At 38.7% G+C, this 26,925-nt stretch overlaps 1 protein-coding gene across 6 annotated transcripts in view; it reads left to right on the forward strand.

Annotated features, from left to right (window-relative positions):
* Positions 1–6,610: 6,610 nt before the first annotated feature.
* The window catches only part of LOC101687991 (complement receptor type 2), a 35,150-nt gene continuing 14,835 nt past the window's right edge, over positions 6,611–26,925 (forward strand). For 2 of the 6 annotated variants that reach the window (XM_004756156.3, XM_004756157.3), the window contains exons 1-16: positions 6,611–6,864; positions 14,176–14,355; positions 15,598–15,697; positions 16,123–16,208; positions 16,786–17,184; positions 18,136–18,312; positions 18,395–18,497; positions 19,155–19,240; positions 20,418–20,807; positions 22,225–22,413; positions 22,955–23,054; positions 23,293–23,375; positions 23,882–24,289; positions 25,228–25,404; positions 25,484–25,574; positions 25,841–25,917. In XM_004756156.3, the coding sequence (XP_004756213.3) occupies positions 6,807–6,864; positions 14,176–14,355; positions 15,598–15,697; positions 16,123–16,208; positions 16,786–17,184; positions 18,136–18,312; positions 18,395–18,497; positions 19,155–19,240; positions 20,418–20,807; positions 22,225–22,413; positions 22,955–23,054; positions 23,293–23,375; positions 23,882–24,289; positions 25,228–25,404; positions 25,484–25,574; positions 25,841–25,917 (2,704 nt within the window). In that variant the 5' untranslated portion in view covers positions 6,611–6,806. The remainder of the gene's footprint in view (positions 6,865–14,175; positions 14,356–15,597; positions 15,698–16,122; positions 16,209–16,785; positions 17,185–18,135; positions 18,313–18,394; positions 18,498–19,154; positions 19,241–20,417; positions 20,808–22,224; positions 22,414–22,954; positions 23,055–23,292; positions 23,376–23,881; positions 24,290–25,227; positions 25,405–25,483; positions 25,575–25,840; positions 25,918–26,925) is intronic. The other 4 variants (XM_013058082.2, XM_013058084.2, XM_013058085.2 and 1 more) reach the window with 4 other exon arrangements.

Below are 26,925 nucleotides of genomic sequence, written 5' to 3' on the forward strand. Positions count from 1 at the left end.
CTCAAATGCAACATATCTTGTGATCATACCTATATGAGAAAGCCTCCATAAAATCTCAAGAGTTCAAGATTTGGAGAACTTCCAGGATGGTGAACACATCCACACTGGAAGGGGGGTGATGCACCCCAACTACACAGGGACAAAATCTCTTGTGCTCAGGACCCTCCCAGACCCCATTATATTTCCTCACCTAGTTGTTCATGTGTAAACTTTATCTTGTCCTTTAATAAACTGGTAAATAAAAACGTTTCCCTGAGTTCTCTGAGTCACTCTAGCAAATTACTATAATCTGAGGAGGGTGTCATTGGAACCTGTGACCTACAGTTGGTCAGTCAGAAGCACAGGTGTCTGAAGTGGGGGTGGGGAGCGGTAGTCTTATGGGACTCAGCCCTTAACCTGTGAGTTCCAGTGCTATCTTCAGATAGACAGTGTCAGAATTGAATTAACTTGTAGGACAGCTTGCTGGTGTTGAGACTTGCTTCTTGTTGCACGGGAAACCCCACAAGCATTTGGTGAACAGAAGTAAAGTGTTCTATGTAAAACTAAAGGAAGGGAACACACAAGGAAGAAACAGTGAGGAAGTACTGTTTTTTGGTGGTGGTGGTGGTTTTGGTTTTTTTTTGTTTTTTTTGTTTTTTTTTTTTTTTCCCCTATAGGTAGGGGAAAAGCTGAGTTTCTTCTTTACAAGTATTCGGGGCATCTGGGTGGCTCAGTCAGTTAAGCATCTGCCTTTAACTCAGGTCATGATCTTGGGGTCCTGGGATCAAGGACCAGGGCTCCCTGCTCAGAGGGGAGTCTGCTTCTCCCTCTGCTCCTCCCCCTGCTTGTGCTCATGCACTCTCTCTCTCCCTCTTTCAAAAATAAATAAAAATCATAGAAGAAAAAGTATTCAGGAGTAGAGCCTCGGGCAGAGGAAACAAGACATTCTGAGGTATAAGGACCTTTGTCAGAGCATGATGGCTATATCTTAGAACAACGGAGGCCTTTGCCATAGGAGCAGGGGAAGGTAGGGGAAAGCAGCAGCAAATAAATTCAGAGAGGTTAAGACAACCAGGTCATATAGGACCATGTAGGTCGAAGTTAAGACATTAGTTTTCATAGGAAATTACTGGACAGTTTGGGGCAGAAAGAAGCGATTTTTTTTTTCTAACAAAAACTTACATAGGATCACTGCAGGATACTAGTCACCCAACACTCTTAACTGCTAAGAACTTGGGTTTTGGTACTGGTGAAAGGTGTTTATCTGCAAATGAATAGAGTTAGAAAAGCCAAGAACAAGCACAAGAATAAACACCAAATGTTTTGTGGATTTACCTGTAAAATAAAGAAAATGATACAAGTGCAAGAAAATACGGATGAATCACTTTATAATCTATGTGGTATGTAAAGGTTTTCTTACTATGGTTCATAATCTGAATATAATTTTAAAAATATTGATCAATTTGAGAACATAAAATTTTTTAATATTTACAAGGTAAAAAAACCCCACAATCACATTATTTGCAGACTTATAAGATGAGAAAAAATAGAAAGCTGGATAATATCTAGGGTTGGCAAGGATATGGAGAGAGAAGGACACTAATTCACTGTGGCTAGGAATACAGAATGATGCAGAGGATCCAAACTGGTATTATTCCATTGAATAACATACATACCCAGTATACCTCAGTAATTCTGCTCCTAGGTACATTTCTCAAAGAAATTATTTTATAATGCCATATAGTATATATACCAGGATGTTCATGATAGCATTGTAATAGCAAGGAGTTGAAGGCACTCTAGGTTAGACCTCCTGAGGCAAGGAACACAAAAGCAAAAATAAGCTACTGGAACTTCATCAAAATAAAAAGCTTCTGCACAGCAGGAAGGAAACAATTAACAAAACAAAAAGGCAACCTATAGAATGGGAGAAGATATTTCCAAATGACATATCTGATAAAGGGTGAGTATCCAAAGTCTATGAAGATTTAATAAAGCTCAACACCCCAAAAATGAATAATCCAGTTAAAAAATGGACAGAAGATATGAATAAACATTTTTCCGAAGAAGACATGACCAACAGACACATGAAAAGACTCCTCTTCACTCATCATCAGGGAAATACAAATCAGGACGACAATGAGATATCACCTTGCACCTGTCAGAATGGCTAAAATTAACAACACAGGCAACAGCAGGTGCTGGCAAGGGTGCAGAGAAAGGGGAGATCTCTTGCACTGTTGGTGGGGATGCAAACTGGCGCAGCCACTCTGGAAAATGGTATGGAGGTTCCTCAAACACCTAAAACTAGAACTGTTCTACAATCCAGCAGGTACACTATTAGATACTTACCCAAAGGATATAAAAATACAGATTCAAAGGGGTATATGCACCCACTATTTATAGCAGCATTATCAGTAATAGCCAAACTGTGGAAAGAGTCCAAATGTCCATTGACTGATAAATGGATAAAGAAGATATGATATATATGTATGTATAAGTAGGGTATATATGTTGTGATGTATAATATGATATATATGTATGTATGTATATATATTCATACATAACATATATATTATAACATTTGAATATGAATATTACAGAATATTCATATGTATATTCATATGTATTCACATATATATATGAATATTACTCGGCCATCAAAAAGAATGAAACCTTGCCATTTGCAACCATGTGGATGGTGCTAGAGTGTTCTATGCTAAGTGAAATAAGTAAGACAGAGACAAACACAAATACTATATGATTTCACTCAGATGTGGAATTTAAGAAACAAAACAGAAACATATGGAAAGGAGGCAAAAAGAGAGAGAGAGAGAGAGAGAGAGAGAGAGAGGAGGGAAACTAGCCATAAGAGACTCCTAATGATAGAGAACAAACTGAAGGTTGATGGAGGGATATGTGGGTGGGGATGAGCTAGGTGGGCGGTGGGTAAGAAGAACACTTGTTTTGATGAGCAGTGGGTGTTGTCTGTAAGTGATGAATGACCAAATTCTACTCCTGAAACCAATATTGCACTATATGTTAACTAACTAGAATTTGAATAAAAATTTGGAGAAATAAATAAATAAAAATATATCAAAAAATAACTGACTAGCTAGAAGAAAATATTTGCAAAAACGGTAGAAAATTTTTAAAAGATGAACTGAGAATTCACAAAAGAATTTAAAAATGGCGATTAAGCCTATTTATATGTTCAAGCTCACTCAGAATAAGAGAGATGCATATCAAAAGTACAGCGAGATACAATATCTCACCTATTAGATTGGCTAAAATTAAAAACTATAATGATAACACATTTGATTAACAAGAGTCTGTGAAAAGAGATGCTCTCATATATTCCAGGTAGGAGTGGAAGTTGATATAACTCTTAGTGAGGGAACTTGGTAATATATAACAAAACTAAATATGTATTTTCCTTTTAAATGAAGAATCTCACTTTTAAGAACTTGCACCGAAGATATACTTTCAACATTTAAAAATAATTATGCACAGAGTTATTCCTTACATCACTGCATAGAATTGCAAAATATTAAGTACAACTTATATGTCCATATATAGGAAAATGGTTAAATATATTATTGTAGATCCACTATAAGCTGTAAATAAAGGAGGAATATCTCTGAGCTTATACGGGGTGAATTCCAGTGTATCTATTAAGTTAAAAAAAAAAAAAGCAAGGTGTAAATAAGGACCCAGAGCATTTTTATGACCCCAAATCTTTTTATGTAATAAGGAAGACAAATAAGAAGATATGCAGGTGTCTTATTTGGGCAAAATTGAAGAAGGCACATAAGCTAGAAACTATGGAAATGGATTTGAAAGGAAAGGGGTGAGAGTAGAAGTAATAGAAGTGACATTTCTCTATCATACCATTTTATATAATTCTGACATTTGGAGCTATGGTAAGGCAAAATTTTAAAGTTTTGCAATTTTTTTTTTTGCAAAAATTAAAAAATAAAAAAGGATGGGCTAAAAAGTATTACGCTAAGCAAAATAAGTCAGTTGGAAAAAGACAAATATCATATGACTTCACTCATGTGTGGAATTTGAGAAACAAAACAGATGAGCAAAGGGGAATAAGAGAAAGAGAGACGCGAACCAAGAAAGAGACTCTTAACTGTAGAGAACAAACTGAAAATTCCCAGAAATATTATAAATATATATAAATGTTCTTTCTTTATTTATTTAGAGAGAGAGCACGAGTTGGGGGTGAGGCAAAAGGAGAGGGAGAGGGTGCCTGGGATGCTCTGTTGGTTAGGCAACCAGCTTCGGCTCAGGTTATGATCCTGGGGTCCTGGGATCGAGTCCCACATTTGGGCTTCCCCTGCTCTGCAGAGAGCTTGCTTCTTCCTCTCCCTATGCCTGCTACTGCACTGCTTGTGCTCTCTCTCTCTCTTTCTGTCAAATAAATAAATAAAATATTTTTAAAAGAGTATATAATTATATAGACACATATGCATTTATGCAAATATATATGAATATTACATCTTTATGAATATTACTCCAATATATTGGAATATTCCAGTATATATATTATATTACTCAGCCGTATAAAAGAATACAATCTTGCCACTCGTAACAGCATAGATAGACCTTGAGGGCATTATGTTAAGTGAAATAAGTCATACAGAGAAAGACAAATCCTATGTGATCTCACTTATATGTGAAATCTAAGAAAATTGACCTGTAGAAACAAAGAACAGACTAGTGATTGCCGGAGGTGGCAAAGGCAGGAAGTGCAGAAAATGGGTGAAGATGATCAAAAGGCACAAACTTCCTGTTAGAAGATAAATTCTGGGGATGTAATGTACAGCATAGTGACTATAGTTAACAATACTGTATTGCATATTAAAAGTGTCTAAAAGAATAGATCTTAGAAGTTCTTATAAGAAAAAAATCCTAACTATATAGGGGATGGTAGTTAACCAGGGTAATCATTAGCAAATCATTATGTTATATACCTTAACTGTCAATTATATCTCAGTAAAACTGGGGAAAAAATAAAATGGGAAGAATAAAAATAAATATATCAGTTACTACTCTAAAAAATGTTAATTTCATCAAAAACACCCTTATAGAAAGATTCGGAATAGTGTTTGACTATATATCTGAGCATTCTACAGCCCAGTCAAGTTGACACATTAAAATTAACCATCACAGTATCCAATAGGATATTGTAAAAATAACATAGTGTGACTTCGAGGAATCAATTATTAAAGACATTGTGGCTTCTGCCTTTCTCTCTTTTTCTGGGAAATGCCAGCTGCCATGTCACCAGGAGACTCAAATAGTCTTATGATGAGGTCTACATTTTGGGGCTATGAGGGCTGCAGCCAATAGCCATGACTGAGCCCTCTTGGGTGGAGATCCTCCAGTTCCAATCTAGCCTTCAGATAACTGCACTTCCGGCTGATGTTTGAAATGCAACCTCAAGAAAGCCCAAGCCAGAACCCCCTAGCTAAGCTGCTCTTGAGTTCCTGACACACAGAAACTGTGTGAGATAATAAATACTTATTCTTGCTTTAAATCAATAAGTTTAGGGTAATTTGTTACTATGCAAGAGATAGCTAATTTAAAAGTCATTCTATAAAAACCCTTGCTGCGTACTCTTCAAAAATGTCAAGGTCATGAAAAACATAAAAAAGACCAGGATCTTTTCCAGGTAAATGAGGAAGAAAAGACATAATAATCAAATGTAGTGTGTGATCCTTGAATGATCCTGGACCAGAAAAATGAAAGGGTGAGAGAGAGATTGCAATAATAAAAATTATTGAGATGATTCGAAATATGTGAATATAACCTGTCACTTAGATAATATTTCAATGTTTCCTGTTTTTGTTCATTGTACTGTAGTTATGCAAGAGAATGTCCTTGTTTTTAAGAAATGTACCAAGAATTTAGAGGAGTATCATGCCTCTATTTTACTTATCTCAGTCCCAAAGTAACAATTATGTAATTATAATTATATAATCATATATATGTATGTGTATATATCTAGATTGCTCTATATATAGGTAATTACACCTATAGCTATCTATCTCTGTCTATGTAAAGAGAGAGAGAATGATAAAAGAAATATAGTGAAATGTTAACATTGGGTAATCTGGGTGATGGATATATGGGAATTCTTTGCACCATTCTCGAAATATTCTGTAGAAATTGCCTCAAAATAAAAAGGGCATAAGAGGAGACGTGGCTGCTATTTATAAATTTCCTTTCTAAGTAAACTGTTTCTTTAAACGGAGGACTTGAAGCTTTAATAGCTTTTGAAATGAATTTATTGGATTCAAACCAGAATTTTGGAATGGCATGGCATAGCACAGAATAGAATAGAACAATAGGAGAGGGCATTATAGATTAGCAAGAGTGAGTACTATTTTGTGAAACTTGTTTCATTTCTCCAGAGAGACAAAAGTGGATGCAGGATATTGTTCGGTTAAAAAAAAAAAAAAAAAAAAAAAAAAGAAAGAAAGAAAAGAAAAAAAAAAGTTGGAAAGCCACAGCGCTGAGGGCTAGAGCCAGAGCCAAAGACCGGGTCACAGTCGCTCCGCCCCCCTGCCCCTGGCCCCTTCGCCCCCTCCCGCCCGCACCCCAGAGCCCCGGCCGGGCGGATCTAACACGCGCTGGCGTCCGGCCCCAGGCAACCTGCAGGTGTGCGCGCAAAGCTAGCACGTGGCGACAAACTCTATTTAAGGGCCCCCGTGCCCTAGCTTTCAGCTGTCTCCTGCTTCAGCCCTCCTCTCCCGGAGCTGTCCGAGGCTCGAGTGTCTCGCAACGCATCCTGCCGCTGGGGCTCCCGCCGGGGCATGGGCGCTGCGGGCCTGCTCTGCGTTTGCCTGGCTGTCATCGCACCGGGGGTTCTCGGTGAGCTGGGAGGGGCGGGTAGGGACACGTCTGGGGCAGGGACGGCCTCTCTGCGGCGGTGCAAAGCAGAGTGAATAAGCGAGAAGGTCCGATCAGTGCTGGATGCTTGACAGCCTTCCGCTCGCTTTGGGGGACCCCCAGGATCTCCTGGTGCTCCTTCTGGGGTTGGGGCCACTCTCTTTGCTCTGCATGGGCTCTCGGCTCCCCAGACCCAGCAGATGCTCATCGCTCTCTGCCTGAGGTCTGTAAGCGCTAACGCTGGCCAAGTAACCAGAACCTACCCGTGATGTGTGAAAGATCTCCCGCTGACTTCCCCAGTAAGAATAATGTCTGGTTCTGACGCGGGGTTTTCATGGTTTCTGAACTTTGATGTGTTGCTGGTAAAGACATTCTAAATGAGAAACACCTGCAGCTATTGAGAAAAGTTGGTAATGTGAATCAAAACTACAGTCATCTTCGTATTACTTATTCCTTTAATGGTAAGGGCTCCAGAAGGTCTCATTCAACCTGCAGGTGTGCGCACAAAGCTAGCTTTATTAACACCCCACCCTACCCCCCCAAGTGACTTAATTTTACAGAAATATAGTAGTTTGTTAAGATTAGAGTCTCTTGGCTACATGTGGATCTGACTTTCTCATTATCTCCAGAATACAGCAAATTCCTAGTTAAGATCTCTGCAGACCTCAATAACTGGGTGACTTTTGGCAAGTCTTATAGCTCCCTGACCCTCAGTTTCTTCTTCTGTAAAATGAAGCTAGTGGTAAACAGCACTACCACCTTCCTGAGCTGCCTTGAATATGACATGAAATTAGGCAAATGAAAGTTGGGTGTTACTTGTGACCACTAAGTATCAGTCCTAAGACTGGTAGAGACCCAATTTTCTGCAGCCGGCATTTAAGTATGTTCATCCCAGCTTCTTAATTGTAGAGATACATTGGTTCGATTTCAACAGAAGCAAATTGTCTGCTCCCTGCATCCAAATTTCTCTTGGTCCTATTAGTTGAACATTTCCCCAGATTAGTAACTTTGTTTCTCTCTCCTATGTGTTAACTTCCTTTGAAAAAGTGTTATGTTCACAACTTTCCCTAACCCATCTGCATGGCACAGTTCCAGACCTGGCTTCTCATCAGTATTCCGTTCCTACTGGATATTATCAATTAAAAATCAGGTTCTTCACCAGCCCTGCCCAGTTCTTCATCCCCTCTCAGTACCAGTGTGAGCTGCCCTCTGGTCACTGAACTCCAAGACACTTAACGATCAGGTCTGCCTGTCAACTGTTCCAGCACATTAGCTGTCACATAGCTTCTGTCATTTGTCTTAGCATTCTTACACCAATATTCTAATTGTATTATGATTACCTGTGTCACTCTTTTTTTTTAATTTTTTCAATTTATTTATTTTCAGAAAAACAGTATTCATTATTTTTTCACCACACCCAGTGCTCCATGCAATCCGTGCCCTCTATAATACCCACCACCTGGTACCCCAACCTCCCACACACCCCCGCCACTTCAAACCCCTCAGATTGTTTTACCTGTGTCACTCTTGATACTAGCCTTCAACTTGCCAATGGTGAAGACCAAAAGTTTAAAATATACTTTTTCATTATACTACTCCTTTACTTCCTACTGCCTGTGGGATTTAAAAAAAGAAAAAACTAAGTCTTCAGCCTTTCAAGCTTTTTGTAGTTGGATCCCATCTAAATATGGCCCCCCTCAACTCTCCACTGTTTCTAATCATGAATACACTGTTCATCTTCTTGCCTGACTATCCCCCATGGTCCTTTGCTCATGCTTTGCCCACACACCCCTCCTGACTATTGCTTCTATTATATACCCTCCCTAGACTATCCCTGGACTCTGGGCCAGTTCCTGACTTGAAGGATGCTTAACTAGCTCTTGAAGTACCTTTTACAAAATGTATTTATTTTTCTAGTTTTATTGAGGAATAATTGACATATTGCTGTGTAAGTTTAAGGTATATACCCGCGATGATTTCATTTACATATATGGTGAAATGGTCACCCCAGGAGTGGTGTGCGTCATCTCATTTAGATGCAATAAAAGGAAAAGAAAAAATTATTCTTGTAGTGAGAATCCTTCGAATCTATTCTCTTAATTTCCCTCCATATCATACAGCAGTATTTGCTCTAGTCTTCATGGTGAACATCATCTCCTTGTGCTCATTTGTCTTATAACTAGAAATTTGTACCTTTTGATCACCTTCCTACAATTTGCCCTCCCACCATCACACCTCCAGCAGTCACAAACTGATCTCTTTCTTTATGAATTCGGTGTGGTTCTGGGTGTTCGGTTTGTTTGGTTGTTGTTTGTTTTTAGATACCACATATGGGTGAGATCGTACAATATTTGTCTTTCTGTGTGACATGTTTCACTTATCATAGTGCCTTCAAGGTGTATCCATGTTGTCATTTTTAATGGCTGAATAATATTCTATTATATATATACATACCACAACTTCTTTATCCTTTCCTCCACTGATGAACACTAAAGTGGTTTCCATGTCCTGTAAATAATGCTGCAAAGAACATGTGGGTACAGATCTCTTTTTGAGTTAATGTTCTCATTTCCTTTCAATATATTCCCAGAGGTGGAATTGCTGGATTATGTGGTGGTTCTATTTTTAATTTTTTGAGAAATTGAGATGCCTTTTAAAAAGCACCAAGTTCTTGGGTTCTGTCTCATGCTTCAGAGATTCCCTCCTTTGGGGTGTGGCCCGGGAAACAGTTTAACAAGTACTCTGGAAGATTCTGAAGCAACTTGTCTATAGGGTACACAGCTATGAGCAAAGTCATATAGGAAGCAAATTTTCTTCTTAGAGTTTTCCCACTTTTCTCCTTTTGTTTATTTGCATAAACCAATTCTAATTTCCTGCATTCTTAAATTTCACTCTTCCCTAGACTGATGTCATCCTACCCTAAGAAAACAAAATCTTTAAATAGGAATTCCCTTATTTACCAGTTATCTACCTTCATCTGAGATCAGATCCTCTCTCCCCTGCTTAAAACCTGCCAACGGCTTCCCATCACATTAGATGTGATTAGCTCTTTAACCTTGACTACAGGTCTCTGTCTCTCTCTGAAATTTTCTGTTCTCTCCCCTTACTCCCTCTGCTCCAGCCACACTGGTCTTCTTGTCTGTTCATATTTGTTTAGACTACGGTTTCCGTTTATTGAAGTCCACTTCCTACATACCGTCTCTTGCCTGTCTCCTTAACTTTCAGGTCTCACCTCCCCTGCCCACCCTTCTCTGATTCATCAGAAGTAGTCTGAACCTTGGTCACACTCTATCACACAACCGTGTTCTATTTTCCACAGAGAACTTGTCCTCATATGAGACCTTCTTGTTCATTTTTTTACTTTGTTGTTTGTTCTCTCATTGGAATACAAGTTCGTGAGAGCAAGGTCTTTATCTGACTTCTTGCCTGATGAATCCCTCAACACTAGCACATAATGAGGGGTTCTGTAACAATGGAAAAAAAATATATTTCCTCCCGACAACAGTCAACTCCTCCTTCTGAATTATGGTTGCATTCCATCCTGTCTTGCCTGTGCAAGGACTTGACTTCTGCAAATATCCCATCTTCTGTCACCCATTTGTACCTCTCTCTTGGATCATCCCTACCAGCAGTTAAATATGGTCCAGTGTATCCTTTATGGGACCAGGTCAGGGACTTCTCATGACCCCTTCTCTTCCTTCTCATCCCTCTTCTCAAAACTTCTCATCCACTGCTTGCTCACATTTCTTTACCTCCTTTACCCACCTCAGACAGGCTTCTCTCCCCCACATTCTCCTAAAGCTACTATCAGCAAGGTTACTACTGACCTTCATGCTGGCATATCCAATGGTCATTTTTTCTCTCCTTATCTTCTCAGTCTTTTGAAAAAAGCTTATTACTTCCTTTCTCTTAACACCATTTTCATTCTCATCATCCAAAACAGGGCTTCCTGTTATTTGACTTCCTCTCCCCTCTGTTTTTTTTTTTTTTTCTCTGTAATTCTATGATTACTCTTGGTCTCTTTTGCCCTATCTGAAATGTTGTAAGGTGTTGGCGCTCAGCCCTGGGCCTGTTCTGCCTTTCTCCATACCTTCTTCCTAAGAGATCTCATCCAATCTCATGGTTTTAAATATTGTTTATATGTTGATGACTCATTTATTATCTGTAGTCTTGAACTCCCTACTGAGTGGAAAGTTTGTGCATCCAACTGCCCTCATGCATGTCCATGTGGGGGCCCAAAAGTGTGTTAAATATACCAACTCTAACATGGAACCAGTTCTGCACACACCTTAACACACACACACACACACACACAATGGTGCTTTCCCATCTTTAGGACATGGTATTACCATCAGCCATGTAGCTCAAGTCACCATAAGTAACTTCGAAGATGTTACTAAATCCTGCCATTTTCTTATCCCTCTCCCCAATACAACAAAAAGTTTCTACTTCTAAAGATTTTTTTAGTTCTGTATTTGACAGACAGAGATCACAAGTAGGCAGAGAGGAAGGCAGGCAGAGAGAGAAGGGGAAGCAGGCTCCCTGCTGAGCAGAGAACCCAATGCGGAGACCTATCCCAGATGCAGAGCTTGATCCCTGGATGCTAGGATCATAACCTGAGCTGAAGGCAGAGGCTTTAACCCCTTGAGCCATCCAGGCATCCCAAGTTTCTGCTTCTGAAATGTATTCCAAACTCATCCACTTCTCACTGTCTGCATTTGGTCCAAGCCTCATTTTTGTCTGAATTGTTACAATAGTCTCCAGAGCATTCTTCACTCACTTGCCAGACTATTCTTTTTAAAAGGTAAATCAGGCCATGTGACTTTTCCACTTAGACTTCTTAATGTGGCCTAAGAAATCTAATATGATCCCTCCTTCTAGCTTTCTAACTTGGTCTCCCACCACTCCATTGGTATGATCACTACATTCCAGTCATACTTGCTTTCTGTCTATCCCTAAAGCATAGCAAACCCATCCCTGCTGTTAGGCTTCTGCCTAAAATGTTTTATTCAGTGCTGTACCTGATTGGCTGTCCTTCAGTCACAACTCAAATGTCTCCTCTTCATAGGCTTTCCTCAACCATAATAGCTGAAGTCCTATGTCTCCCTGCCCCCTACCCTTGGTGCATTACATTTTGACACATCACTCTGGTTATCTCCTTTACATAATATTTATTGGTATTTATCTGTCCCTGTCTCCCACTATAGGAATATAAATTCCATGAGGGTAAAAACATTGTTTCTAATGGTCACAGCATACTCCTATGTTTGGGACAGTACCTTGGTTAAAATGTGTAACTGTCTTTGAAAAAATGATCAAATAGCCAGGAAACCCAGTGGTAAGGCATTTGATTATAATTCTCATTCTCAATCATAATTTTTCTCCTATCTGCTTTTTGACCTTTCTTTTTTTTTAATATAATTTTTTATTTTTTATAAACATATATTTTTATCCCCAGCGGTACAGGTCTGTGAATCACCAGGTTTACACACTTCACAGCACTCACCAAAACATATACCCTCCCCAATGTCCATAATACCACCCCCTTCTGTTTTATTTTTATTACCTTGTATATTCTTTATTCATTTCAAATGGATTTCTGAGCCATTCCAAGTAAAGCCTCTTGAACCCCAAATAGAGTTAAATACATCCTGGTTCTCCAGAAACTGCTTTACTTAATCAATTTTTAACATGGTTTGAAAAATGCACATGTTAATGTCTTACCACTGTCTTCTATTTTAGACACAGTCAGGATCTACACTAATTTTTTCTTTTGATTGTAGAATGATGTGAAGAGGGTGCAGTGACCCTTAAGAAAAACTTTATTTCTTAATGGCTCATGGACTAACCTCCTTTTCTCTGATATGGAAGAGAACACGACTGTTGGAAATTCTTGTGACCTGGATTTTTGACAATTCATTACAAATAAAAACTATTGTCCCCCCTAAAGAGAGAGTGTCAAGTCTTATTGGGGATAAGATTTTCCCATTATTTATCATCCAGAAAGTATAATTCTCATCTTGTGTCACCTCAGAAGATAACATTATGAAGTACCCTTCTGCTCTTGCTGCTTTTGGGTCTCCATTTCATCTTGGTCCCCATCATTGTTACTCACCATTACAGATTTAAATTGGTCTTCCTGCTTGTGGAGAAGTACTTGGTATTGTCCTTATTCACATTATGTAATTATAGATTAAATAATTTAACTAAGATGAATTGGCACAAGTAATGCCAGGGTCATGAAACTGGTCTTCTTTGAGATCAAACCTTTACTTTCCCTTTAGTCTTGCTGTTCTGTACAGGTATGTACTTGGAGACGTTTGTGATGGTTAAGGAAGAAAACCAAAGGACTTGAGGCGAGAAATAGAAGAAGACCAGTGATACCTGGGTCCCAACAGTGATGGCTATTCTTAGGTCCTGTCCATGACTTCTCCAACAGAAGTGTCAGGCCACAGGAAGACTGAGTCTGGCTGCAACCTTGGGAGCTCTGTGTTGCAGTTGTTCATTTAGTTCATGTTTATTCTTTGACTTTCACCTGTACCTGTCTCAAACTTGTTTGAAAAAGAGATTTATAAATTTGCTATTCAAAGGTCCCTTTGCCCAGAAAAATGACTTTTCCAGGTACATCCTCAAATATATGGGTGTTACAGTTTCTTACTCATCTCCTAGTATAATATGATTCATTAATAGTAATAATAATATTATTAATCATAGGGAACTGTCTCAAATCGACTAGTTCCTTTTATCTAGTACCCATCAGAAATATTTACTATGCTCTCTTAGGGGAGTATATGATTCTACTAGATTAATGGAATAAAATAATGAAGAATAATGAAAATATTTTCATCTTGCTAGGACCAAAAGATTTAATGATTAACAGAGTAATGTGAATTCATTAAAATAACTTTAGAGGGTCATACATGTGCTGTGCTTAGGGGTCTCTAAGGTACTAGTTCCCCTGCTATCCCAGGAAGGTTTTTATTTATAAGGTTTTAGATTTTTGTAATGAACCTGTAAGAAGATGGAAAAACTCCAGAATCTTTGTGGAATTTTATAAAAAAGTATTTTCTCTAGTTCTTCCTCTAAGTCTGTCCTAAAAAGTCTTGGAACTTCTGAACTTCTACCTCTGTATATGCACCCATACTGCAAGATCCGTTGTTTGCCCCAGAAAATACTGCTGCATTTTAGGTTTACTTTCTAAAGATCAAAGTTGTCAGGGTAATGACAAAACAGCAGCAGAGTAGAAGTTTCAGTCTCTCCTAGTTTTGATATTCCTGTGGTCTTTGTCTCTAGGTCAGTGTAAGCCCCTGCCAAGGTATCATTTTGCTAAGCCTAAAGTTAAGAGTGATCAGTCTGAGTTTGCTGTTGGGACGTCTTGGGAATATGAATGTCTTCCTGGGTATATCAAGAGGTCATTCTTTATCACCTGCCTAAAGACCTCCAAGTGGTCAGATGCTCAGGATTTCTGTAAACGTGAGTAATCTGTAAAAAAGGCATCTTTGGGTTTATCAGCATATCTCTATGAGCTAATTTCAAGATAAAAGACCATCAAATTAGCAAATCATCTTAAATTAAGGGGGCTTCTGGGTTCTCCATGTTTCTTTTATTCATAAGAACTTTGGTTAATACTTTAAGATCCATAAATTCGTTCTATGGTCTCTATACTGTGTGAGAGTAAGATTAAAAGTTAGTATACAAAGAACACTGGTGTCATTTCATTCTTATCCATGCAATTCAAGAAATATTTTTCAGTAACTGCTATGTGTTAAGCATTAGGCTAGGTGATAGGGATGGGGATACACAAAAATTAGTCTCTGCCTTTGAGGAACTCCTATACCCGCTGTGAAGACTGGCTTTTAAATAAATGCTGTATCTGATGTAATTTCTTTTATTTGTAGAGAGAAAGTTCTATGAGACCATAGAGAAGTAAATAACAAAGGCCATCTTGGAGAATTAGGGAAATCTAGGCATTATGGGTGGAGGAGACAGCATATTCAAAAGCATAGAAGTACAAAAGAACAGGGAATCTTTGGAAAAAATAGTAATTCAGTGTGGTTGGAGTATAAGTTGCGTGGTGGGGAATAACAGTTAATTAAGTGGACTGATGCTTATTTGTAATGAGCCATGCATTTTTTCTTCTGATAAATAATGGTTAAGTCACTGCAAATTTTTAAATGCAGGAAGAGGCGTGGTCACGTTTGTACTTCTGAAATATATTATGTGCAGTGGTATAGAAGATGTAGGTTAGTCAATGATCCAATTAGAGATTTCAGCAATGACTAAATAGTTGATTTGGAGAGAGATTTCTGGAATCTAGTCACTAAAATTTGGTTACCACTTGAATGAAGAGCGGTGGGGAGAGGATTAGTTATAGAAAGGAAGTAATGACAATGAGGTTTTTTTAAGCCACAGACTTGGTAAATGATGCCATCAACTGACAGACTATAAAAAGGGGAAATAGAGATTGTAAACTATGATTGACCCTAATAATGTTTGCATCCATACTCGGAAATATAGAGTGTGTGCTTTAAACAAATAGTGTTCTGAAGTTGATTGATCCTTTGGAAGATAGAAGTTTTGTAAATGTCAAAATTGGTTTTGATTAAGTGTAAGTAGGCTAGTTGGCAAGTCCAATCAGGTTGGTTTTAATATAAAACACAGAACATCCCCCAAATTCCAGTCCCAAATTCTGTTTTGTTTTGTTCTCCATTATAGGTAAATCATGTACAAGTCCTGGAGAACTCCTCCATGGCTCTGTCCTCATACCCACGGGTGTCATGCTTGGGTCAACAATTACATTTTCTTGTGATCAAGGGTGAGTTGGCAGGAGACATCTCCAGAATACATGAGTATTAGAACAGTGGTTTCAACAAGAAACTGTCAGTTCTTCAAAAGAAATCCAAGTAATTGCCACCTACCCTTAAAAATAGATAAGCAAAAACAGAATCACCATCCTGATCTAGAGATAACTCTTTAAGATTATCCACTTCTATAGATGAGAAAGAAATTTGGGCTATTCTTCTGATTTTAAGTCTCCAACCTTCCTGACCAGGAGCCAAATTTCATTTGGCTTTAGATTATTGAACTTTTTGTATGAGTCCTTACTTGTCATACATGATATTCTATCTTTTACTTGTCATATATGATATTCTATCCTTTGCCATTTCAGTAGAAAAAGAACTAAGCTTTCCTAAAATATCCATTTCGCTGGGAGGTTATTACTCATCTCTTTGTCTTTAGATATCGACTTTTTGGTGTTTCATCTGCTACATGTATTATCTCAGACAATACTGTAACCTGGGATAACGACATGCCTTTTTGTGAATGTGAGTAAGATGATTCCTTCATTGCACCCTATGTACCTCCTCTTGTACCCTTCTAGAAGGAAACTGGGCATCTACACATCAAAATGAGCACCCAGGAGAGTTATACTTGGTTTGGATCATTCTGGGCACAGAGCTGTGGTTTCTCTTCTACTGCATGCATCTCCCAATCCCACCACACTTTCCTTTGACTACTGTTCTTTGATGATAAGTTATTTCATCGTGAATAAGTGCTTAAATCTAAAATATGTTATGAGATTACACACTGGCATCTTTATTCTATCCAAAATGTTTGGCCACCCTAGGTGTTTCCCACAACCGTTTTTCTGTACTTTGGGGTGAGGGGTGGGAGGAATGGTGATCAGATCATAGTTTCTTGACTTTTCATCAGGCCAGTCCATGAATCTTTCTACCTTGATACTTCCTATTCAGAATCATCTTTAAGATGAGGATACAGAATTTCAATAATCTGGGTTAATTGTTGGCTGAGTTGAAGTGTGGTTTGCAAGAGTGAAGACAAAATTCCCAGAAGGTATAACCTTTAAATGCCTTCTCTTTTTTCCCATCTACCCCTCAAAAGCTATTCCTTGTGGGCCACCCCCAGCCATCTCCAATGGGGACTTTTACAGCAGCAGTAGAGAGGACTTTTTCTATGGAATGGTGGTGACTTATAAGTGCCACACTGGACCAAATGGAAAAAAGCTGTTTGACCTTGTGGGTCAGAAGTCAATATATTGTACCAGCAAAGACAATCGAGTTGGCATCTGGAGTGGCCCTGCCCCTCAGTGTATTCTTCCAGTCAAATGCCCAATTCCAGAAGTTGAAAATGGGATTATGGAATCTGGATTTGGACCTTCATTTTCTTTAAATGATGCTGTGATGTTTAGGTGTAAGCCTGGCTTTACCATGAAAGGCAGCCACATAGTATGGGTGCCAATCAAACAGCAAATGAATCCTCCACTGCCAAAGTGCTTTAAGGGTGAGTTGTGTTGAAATTTGAGGATCTAGAAACAAAAGGAAACTTTTAGAGAAATAGATGCATGGCACTTAATAGAAGATAAGGAGAAAGACAGTATAGGTAGTTGGGTCTGCTGATTAAAGAATTTTAAACTAAACTGTGAAAGTAATAACTAAATTTTGAAGAAGTAGGAGATTTACTATATTCTGGGACAGTACCAGATTTGCATTAATGTAGGGCAAATTAGAAGATGTTTGAAAGAAAGAAAGAAAGAAAGAGTGAACCAGTGAAGAGAGTTTTTTTTTCCCCAAAATGTATATTTGATTCAGTTTTATTTAAACAAGAATAAAAAAACTCTCAATCCTATTGGAAATTGGCTGGTGTCAGAATTTGATTAAAAATATTGTAGACCTTATACATTCTCATATTGAAAAATGTGGCCTTTATGGAATAAGGCTAGAATTAAGACTGGGTCATTTCCCCATTCTCCCTCTCTATCCTACTCTTATTAAGAAATGTCTGACTTACTAAAAACCTGGCATCATTGGGAGGCCCTCCCACAAGACTCAAGAAATGTTATCAATCTAGTTTGGGGGCAGCAGGAAGAAAGAGGTACATTTTGATGGTGAAAATGTATTACAATATTTAGGTTCCCTTGGCTACAATATGAATGAGAGAATATCCAAGACCTTTTTTAGTTAAATGGAATGGAAATTGATGAGTGGGTGTCATGTTTCCCAGCATAGATCAAGATAGGGAAAGCAGAGAGTTTCATGGTTCATCATATCTAAAAAAGTAACACCTTAGTCCCATTTTACCTCCACCCCAGCCAAAGGAGTCTCTGCCCTACACTTAGACGTGTTGGCATAACCACCTTCATCCCACCTCTGCCTACCTCAACTTGGCTTATGTTGTAGAAGAGAAAGTTCTTATTTCAGAAATAAAAGACCTCTGGTCCTGTTCTCTTCTCAGGGTGTCTACCACCTCCACATATCAACCATGGTAGTTATAACATCTTGGATAAGGAATTCTTTCCAATTGGACAGGAAGTATCCTACAGCTGTGACCCTGGCTATACCCTCATTGGAAGTAACCCTATCCAGTGTACATCCTTGGGAGCCTGGAGCTATGCAGCCCCTGAATGTGAAGGTGCCTAAAACTTTATTCCATCTTAAGGAAACCGAACTGTTTCCTGACTCCTCATGTGCCAGCCTTGTCTCTTTTTTCCTAGCAAAATCATGCGATGCCATTCCAAACCAACTTCTCAATGGCCATGTGGTGACTCCTCCTAATCTCCAGCTTGGGGCAGTGGTTTCATTTGTTTGTGATAAGGGGTGAGTGTGAGGGGAGAGGGCCTGAACTGAGACCTACGACTCATAGCTAAGCATTGCAAACAATGATCTTTAAAGATAGCTAATTTTTTTTTCTCTTTATGACTTTTCCTCTTATTTTCTTTACCTTGTATGACTAATAATTCTAATATTAAGCAAATGTTATTGATTTTTGTCCAATGGTATGTATTGTGTATGGCCAGAGAGAGCTGGGAATTGTCCTTTCATCATATGAAAAAGCAAAATTGGGGGTCACAAAATTAAGGCTCCTATTATGAAGAAAAATGAGGGTTCAGTAAGAGGGGGTACTTTATGGTGTATCTTAGGTAACAAGGTCTTTGATGTTTTTGTCAGTAGGAACTGAGGTTTTTTCTTTCTAAATGGTCAAGAGTATTTTAACATTTAGATACCAAAGAGAAAAGGGAGAATTCAAAAAGATAATATTATCATTGGGATTTTTTTTGTTTGTTTCTTTTAACTTGGTCTGAAGTCATGACATAGCTGAGCTGATTCGCAAACTTTGACTTTTTCCTTAAGCCAGAGATGATTCAGAAAAACAATAGAGGCCATTAATACTGCATACTTGAGAGAAGTGATTAATTCCATGCAGCTGAAAATTTATTTGTTCTGGTGATGATTTGCTACCCCTTATTATTTAAGGTACCGATTAAGTGGCCAATCTTCTAGTCAGTGTGTCTCAGAAGGAATGAGAGTATTCTGGAATAATACATTTCCTGTCTGTGAACGTGAGTAGAAAACAAAAGTAATAAAGTACAGATCTTGTCCTCTGATTTTTGGTGTATTCCCATGCATAACATCTTATACATATGTGTACTTTGAATAGATGTATGCCAGTCTTCTCTATGATCTAGGATGCAGACCAAAACTCAATTCATTGAATTGACTATATATTGTATCAAGTATTCTATATATATAAAGATAAATGCTCTCAACATTCTCCCTACTGAAACTGAGTAGCACTGAGGTGCTGAAATGGTTTGGCTGTGTCTTCTTATGCCAGTTCCTCCACTGATGAGCAACTCGTGAAGCTCACTGGAAATCAACCAGATGTCCTGGATGTTGGAAGTTTTCCCTTTATTCTGAGACTCATTCAGGAAAGATGTGCATACATCAACACAGCTGTAGCAATATCCTTCATGTGTATTAGGACAAGTAAATAAAGGCTATGATGTCATTATCCAAAACCTCTGATCACTTCTTGTGGGCTTTTTCAAAGGGGTTCAACATCAAAGGGTAACAAAAGATCGGTAGAGAGGCTGCAGAATCTTCAGTAGTAAGACAAAATGCATTCTCACCACTTGTAGCCCCAGTTGTATGTTTGAAACAGGCATCGGATGGTTAGCATGTTCCAGTTATCATTCTTGTAATTTTCAGGTACTTTTATCTCACTGGATTTTCCTTGTAACCTTATGAACTAGCTTGGATTATACTATGGACAAAGAAATTGAGGCTTAGAGAGGGTAAGACTTGCCTAGTCACACAGCTATTAAATGACAGTGGGGATTTAAAACTAAGTCTATTAAAACCAAATTTCATTAGTGTATGGTGTTTCCCCACATGTGATTAACATATTATTAAGATTCTTCTTATGTGCTCTTTGCCTTTTGTTTCACTATAAAAATTGATGAGACTCTAAACTATTGGATAAATTCTGTTTCATTGTTGCTGTTGGTCAGCATGGTGTTTATAGACCAGTTGATTTGTTTGCTGCAGATGGGAGAGAGAGGTAAGATCCTGAGAGGCTGGGGATAAGGACAGACTATGAGTAAGAAATAAATCATACAAATTTCTAAGTCTGTTTCTGAAAAAGTGACATGACCTATTTTTGGACCTTTCATCTAAATTTAAATCTTTTCATTGTCAGAATTAGTATGACCACATATTGCCTTGTTTACTTTTCAGGGATTTCTTGTGGCCCTCCTCCTCCTATCACAAATGGTCGGAATAGTTATTCTTCTGGTCCCATATACCTTAACACTGTGGTAAGGTACTCTTGTGTAGGTGCCTTCCGCCTCATTGGAGAAAGAAGTCTTTTTTGTATAAGTAAAGACCAAGTGAAAGGAATCTGGGATAAAGCTGCTCCTGTATGTGAATTGTATAATAGAAATTCTTTCTGCTCTGAGCCCATAGTACCAGGAGGATACAGAGATAAAAAATCTAGACCACCATACAGACATGGTGATTCTGTGACATTTACCTGTAATACCAACTTCACCATGAAAGGAAACAAATCTGTTTGGTGCCAAGCAAATAAAACCTGGGGGCCAACACCACTACCCACCTGTGAGAGTGGTAAGTAAAAACAAAACATAAAGCTAAGTGGGGAGGCTGGAACCTTGCATTTCTTTGCAGATTAAGTTTTTGTTTTGAAGGAAGAACAATGTAGATATGTGAATGGTGGGAGTGGAAAGGAGGGAAAAGGTGAAAATTATGGTTTCTTGTTTTTACTTAGTCCTAGAAGGATGTGAATGTTCATTGAACAAACATCAGTAGAATAAAAAATAATGGGAAAATGTGATGGAACATACCTGATAATTGAATGGAATAAGTCTCACAAGGTTGGGGGTTGGAGTTGTTTGGGATGTGGCAATCAGATGGTTTTAAATTATATATCTGGGTTACTGCTAAATTGAGAAGAAATGTGGGATCTAATAGCAAAATACACCCAATGGATTTAAAGCTCATCTTTGAATAGTTGTTGGGCTATCCTGGCAGAAACAATGCCCTATTATCTGCAGCCTCTATGAATATTTTGTAAGGTGGTCCACTATTGTCCAAGTCACCTAGGAAGTCCTAGCATTTCAGGTCAATTAACATTGAAAATAGGAGCCACTCATTTTCATAAGAAAACCATTTTCTTTTCATTTGGTTTGGTTTATGTTGTTGTTGATACCTAAAACTGAATTTCAATTATTCAGTTGAATAATTGAATAATTATTGAGGGGCTGGCATGCATATATATATACACATACACATAGATATGTGTGTGTATGTGTATATATATGCCAGGCAATATATATTTGACAAAATTAGCTGTTTTCTTAATAAAAAACAGTATTGATCAGTTCTAAATCAATTGACTTGAAAAGGCTGTCAAATCATTAGAAAAAATATGGATCTATCTATAAACATGTATATAATATTAGAGGTAGGGAAGGTCTTAAGAGAGTCACAAAATGGGGTGACCATGGAAAACAAGATTTATAAAGATTTAGATAGATCTGTATGTACTGACATGGAAAAATATAAACCGATTATTAAGCAAAGAAAAGGCATAGAGTAATATGTATTAAGTACATGTACATACACGTGCTATATGTGTATATATGTATCACATATAGGATCCCCAAAAGGTATATTACTAATGTCTGGCAGAATGACCCCCCAAATAGTAATATTCTACTTTTGGTGCAGAGAATAGACTATGAGTAGGAGGAGAGTATGGGTGAAGATGAGCTTTTTTTTGGTAATTGAAATTTTTTAAAAAGGCAAATGTAATTCATGTAGCTAAAAATGAAAATGTACAATTTGTTGTATAAAACATATACACTTAAGCCACACCTGTCTGATCTTTAAAAAGCTGAGTTGAAAATTAATGATGACTGGTTATCATAGATCATATGTCATATATTTGGATCTGTATAAGTCAAAACTAGATTGCGAAGGATGTATCATCTGATGGCCTTTTTCCTAATGTGTGTGCATGAAGATTTCCCTCAGGAGTGTCCACCGCTTCCTGCCATCTCCAATGGATCTCACACAGGGGAGGGGTTTGGCCCCTTTGCCCCAGGATTATCTGTGACTTATAGCTGTGAACCTGGTTACTTGCTTGTTGGAGAAAAGACCATTAGATGTTTGTCTTCAGGAAAGTGGAATGCTGTTATTCCCACATGTAAAGGTACCTACACTTATAACCGATTTTAAGAATTTGGACTCTTGGGGCACTTGGGTGGCTAGTGGGTTAAGCCTCTGCCTTCAGCTCAGGTCATGATCTCAGGGTCTTAGGATCGAGCCCCACATCAGGCTCTCTGCTTGGCTCTCTGCTCTGTGCCTGCCTCTCTGCCTACTTGTGATCTCACTCTTTATCTGTGTGTCAAATAAATAAATAAAATCTTAAAAAAAAAAAAGGATTTGGACTTTTCTGGGGCACCTGAAGAGGTAAGCTCCAGACTCAGCCAGGTAAGCCCCAGACTCTTGATTTCAGCTCCAGTCATGATCTCAGTGTTGTGAGATTGAGCCCTAAGTTTGTTTCCATGCTGATTGTGGAGCCTTCTCAAGATTCTCTCTCTCTCCCTCTTGACTCTTCCCCCCCAAGTCATGTGCATGCTCTCTCTCAAATAAATAAATAAATAAATAAATAAATAAATAAATTTTAAAAACAGAATTTGGGCTATTCTGTTATTTGCCACACTTTGCTCATCTTTGACTTATTTCCTTAGAGGCAGAGTGTGAACCCCCAGGACCATTTCTCAATGGACGGATAAAGAGCCCTCCAAGTCTTCGGGTCGGTGCAACTGTGAACTTTGACTGTAATGAAGGGTGAGTTTTAGGAGGGCCTTGGAGATTTAGTTCATCTGGTTTATGTGTGCATGGTGTGAGCTGTGACAACTGCCAAGGGCTCCTCTGTGAGAATCCAGGGATAGCCTACGGTGAGGCTGGTAGAGAGAATGCTTATGAAGGGGGTTGATACACATCAGTTATGTGAATTTGCCTTGGATTTTAAGTGTAGGTCGTTGCTCTGCAACAGCTACTGCTTAATAGTCCCGTCTGTCTCCAGGTATCGGTTACAAGGCCAACCTTCCAGTCAATGTGTAATTGTTGGACAGCAGGCTTCTTGGACCAGGATGCCAGAATGCAAAGGTAGGTTAGAAAACTGTGGTTTGCAATGACTACCCTGGTCCTTGAACAGAACACTTCACTCTTGGCTTAACTAAAAACTTTTTGTTCAGTCATTACTATACAGAATTTGATAGAGCAGAGATCTCACATAGACATCTGGAAGAGTATGGTCTTTCACTAAAGCAACCTTTGGCCACCTCTTTATTCCCTGGTTACTCAAGGGAAAAAGGGTTCCTAGGCTCTTCTTTCTCTGAAAGCTCTGTAGACTTGCCAGCCAGGCGGGGCACAAAAAGGGGATTGTATATTCAGTAGAAGAAATCAGAGGATCACCCCGGTAGATATACTCAAGAAAAAAGTTCTAAATCATAATTTTAACATTATATTGCTATAGCTGTCTTGATCTGTATATTTCAGATTCAAGTATCACTGTCCCTGAGCCTAGGAGGGCACCGTGGTACAGCAACATTCGAGGCATTCTTCATTTGCAGTATAACTGCAGTCTTGTCATTTCTCTCTAATTTCTCTAGAAATTCTGTGCCCGCCACCTCCTTCTATTCTCAATGGAAGATCTACAGGAAGCTTTTCAGGGAATATTCCATATGGAAGCACAGTCACTTATACCTGTGACCCAGACCCAGAGAAAGGAGTGAGCTACAACCTTATTGGGAAGAAGACTATCCATTGTATCACCAACAGTCAGAAGACTGGGATCTGGAGTGACCCTGCCCCAAGCTGTGAACTTTCTAGTTCTGCTGTTCGGTGTCCACCTCCCCAGATCCTAAGAGGCCAAATATCATCTGGGCAGAAAGAACAATATTCCTATAATGACACTGTGGTATTTTCTTGCTCATATGGCTTCACCCTGAAAGGCAGCAAGGCAATCCGATGTACTGCCCGAGGCACATGGGAGCCATTGGCACCAGTCTGTGAAAAGGGTGAGTATTCCAATACTCAGAGAAGGTGCTACTGATTTTTTTTTTAAGTGTTAGAGGATAGGGTTATGGATTTAAGCAGGACTTACCCAGTTTCTAGTCCCCTCAATTCTACTACATATAGTGAATATGTTATATAGCTTTTCTTAACATCACCCCATCACTATTACTTCATTTTATGGTGTGGGAGTATCCTTGGAGGAAAAGCTTTAGGGATCACAGAGTTGCCTCTTTCTTTAGGGGAAAAAATACTGTTTGTTTCAATAGTCATTTTTTTTAAAGATTTTATTTATGTATTTATTTGACAGAGAGAGAGATCACAAGTAGGCAGAGAGGCAGGCAGAGAGAGAGGAGGAAGCAGGCTCCCTGCTGAGCAGAGAGCCCAATGCAGGACTCGATCCCAGGACCCTGAGATCATGACCTGAGCCGAAGGCAGTGGCTTAACCCACTGAGCCACCCAGGCGCCCCTCAATAGTAATTTTTTTTTAAGGGAAGAAAGCAAAGTCCCCACCCCAGGGATGTATCCCATTAAACACACAGGAGATGATTCCTTTAAAAAAAAAAGAAGAAGAAGAAGAAGAAGAAGAAGAGGAAGAGGAGGAAGAGGAAGAAAGAAGAAGAAGATGAGAAGAAGAAGAAGGAGGAGGAGGAGGAAGGAAGAAGAAGAAGAAGAAAGAAGAAAGAAGGAAGGAAGGAAGGAAGGAAGGAGAAGAAGAAGAGAAGAAGAAGAAGAAGAAGAAGAGGAAGAAGGAAGAAGAGGAGGAGGAGCAGGAGGAGACAGGAGAAGAATTAGAACTGAACAAAGTCTTCAGCACCCTAAGTGCAGAAATGAAAAAGAGATGAACCGCTGATCTAAAATTATCCAAAACTGAGCTACACATTAATGATAATTGCTTGTTTCTTTCTGTTGTTTATATAAGAAAAATTTTCTTTTCCTTCAGAGTGCCAAGCCCCTCCTAAAATCCTCAATGGGCAGAAGGAAGATGGACACATGGTCCGCTTTGACCCAGGAACATCTATAAAGTACAGCTGTGATCCTGGCTATGTGCTCGTGGGGAAAGAATCCATCCGCTGCACTTCTGAGGGGGTGTGGACACCCACTGCCCCCCAATGCAAAGGTGCCAGGCTTTGAATTTAGACATTTTATGGTTTTGAGTTTACCTTGAGCTGATTTCTCATCCAGGTCTCTTTTCTTAGTGGCAGAGTGTGAACCTGTAGAAGAGCCAGTCTTTAACAAACCGCAGGATCAATTTATTAGACCAGATGTCAACCCTTCTTGTGATGAAGGGTAAGTGAGTGTTGTCTCGGCCTGAACCAGGTCTGGCTTATTAGTGTGCACTACAAGCTCTGTTGTCTGCATTTATCTCAAAGAACCTTCCTTGTCACTTATTCGCAGAAGGGTTGATTGCGCTATGGTTGTGTGTATGGAAACACGATCGATGGGTGGTGCTAATGCTGGCTACATATTTGTCCCTATTTTTTCTTGTCCTAAAAGTGGTGAGTCTGCTTTAAGTAGTCTCCAAATGGCAAAATGACATGACTCTTTGTCTCTAGGTACCGGTTAGGTGGGAGTGTTTATCAGAAGTGCCAAGGTGCGATTCCTTGGTTTATGGAGATCCGTCTATGTGAAGGTGAGTAGCAAAAGTAACAGAGAACCTGACACAGTGTGAGATGTACACGTTTCCTGGGAGATTTCTGTTTGAGGCTGTGTTATGGGAATACGAAGATTAGATTTTGTTTGATTAACTTTGTCAACAGTTCTAGTCGCACGGTTTTGTTGTTTTTCTGCTGTCACCACTTTCTACTTCATAGCATGCCAATCAATTTAAATGTATTTCCAATTCTCTCTTGTGATTTGGGAGTTTAAGAATAAGGAGGATAATGAGTATATGAGCCACCATCCTTAATTGGGGGAATGCTGTAGTTTAGTGGAGAGAAAGAGGATTAGTGTTGGATCTGAACTCAGATTTGCTTAATTTGAGCTGGGGCAATTTATGTAACTTCTTGGAAATTCCAGCCTCTTATCTGGAAAGTTAATTGGAGACTCAAGACTTCAATGTTATTAAAATTAAATGGTATTATCTCCCCTTCATAGATGAGAAAATTACCTGTCAAACATAGATGCTCAATTGACAGCGATTCTTGGCTAACCTACCATATCACTTCAGCACAAAGACGGTACTCAGAAAAGCTTAATTCTACCACCCCCCATGCCTTTTATTCACTTATTGGTTCTTTTAAAAACAATGATTTTAATTACCAATTTACTACTGGACTTCACTGCCTCACAACATGATACTGATGAACATGTTAACTTTTATTTTTTTGAAATTATTATCTACTTGGTTTTTCCCTTTATTTTTTATTTATTTATTTTTTATTGTGTTACATTAGTCACCATACAGTACGTCATTAGTTTTTGATGTAGTGTTCCATGATTCATTGTTTGCGTATAACATGCAGTGCTCCATGCAGTCCATGCCCCACTTCATACCCATCGCTGGGCAAGTGTTCACTTGTAACAAGATTTCCATTATAAAAATCTTTGCTATGATATCTGTTTAAATCAAGTTTTATATACATAATGAGCTTTGATGTAACTCCTATCATCAGAACTCATCCATATCCTCCAGGAAACC

The sequence above is a fragment of the Mustela putorius genome, unplaced genomic scaffold (assembly GCF_011764305.1).
Source record: "Mustela putorius furo isolate JIRA1106 unplaced genomic scaffold, ASM1176430v1.1 tig00001012_pilon_pilon_pilon, whole genome shotgun sequence".
In the NCBI taxonomy this organism is placed as follows: domain Eukaryota; kingdom Metazoa; phylum Chordata; class Mammalia; order Carnivora; family Mustelidae; genus Mustela; species Mustela putorius.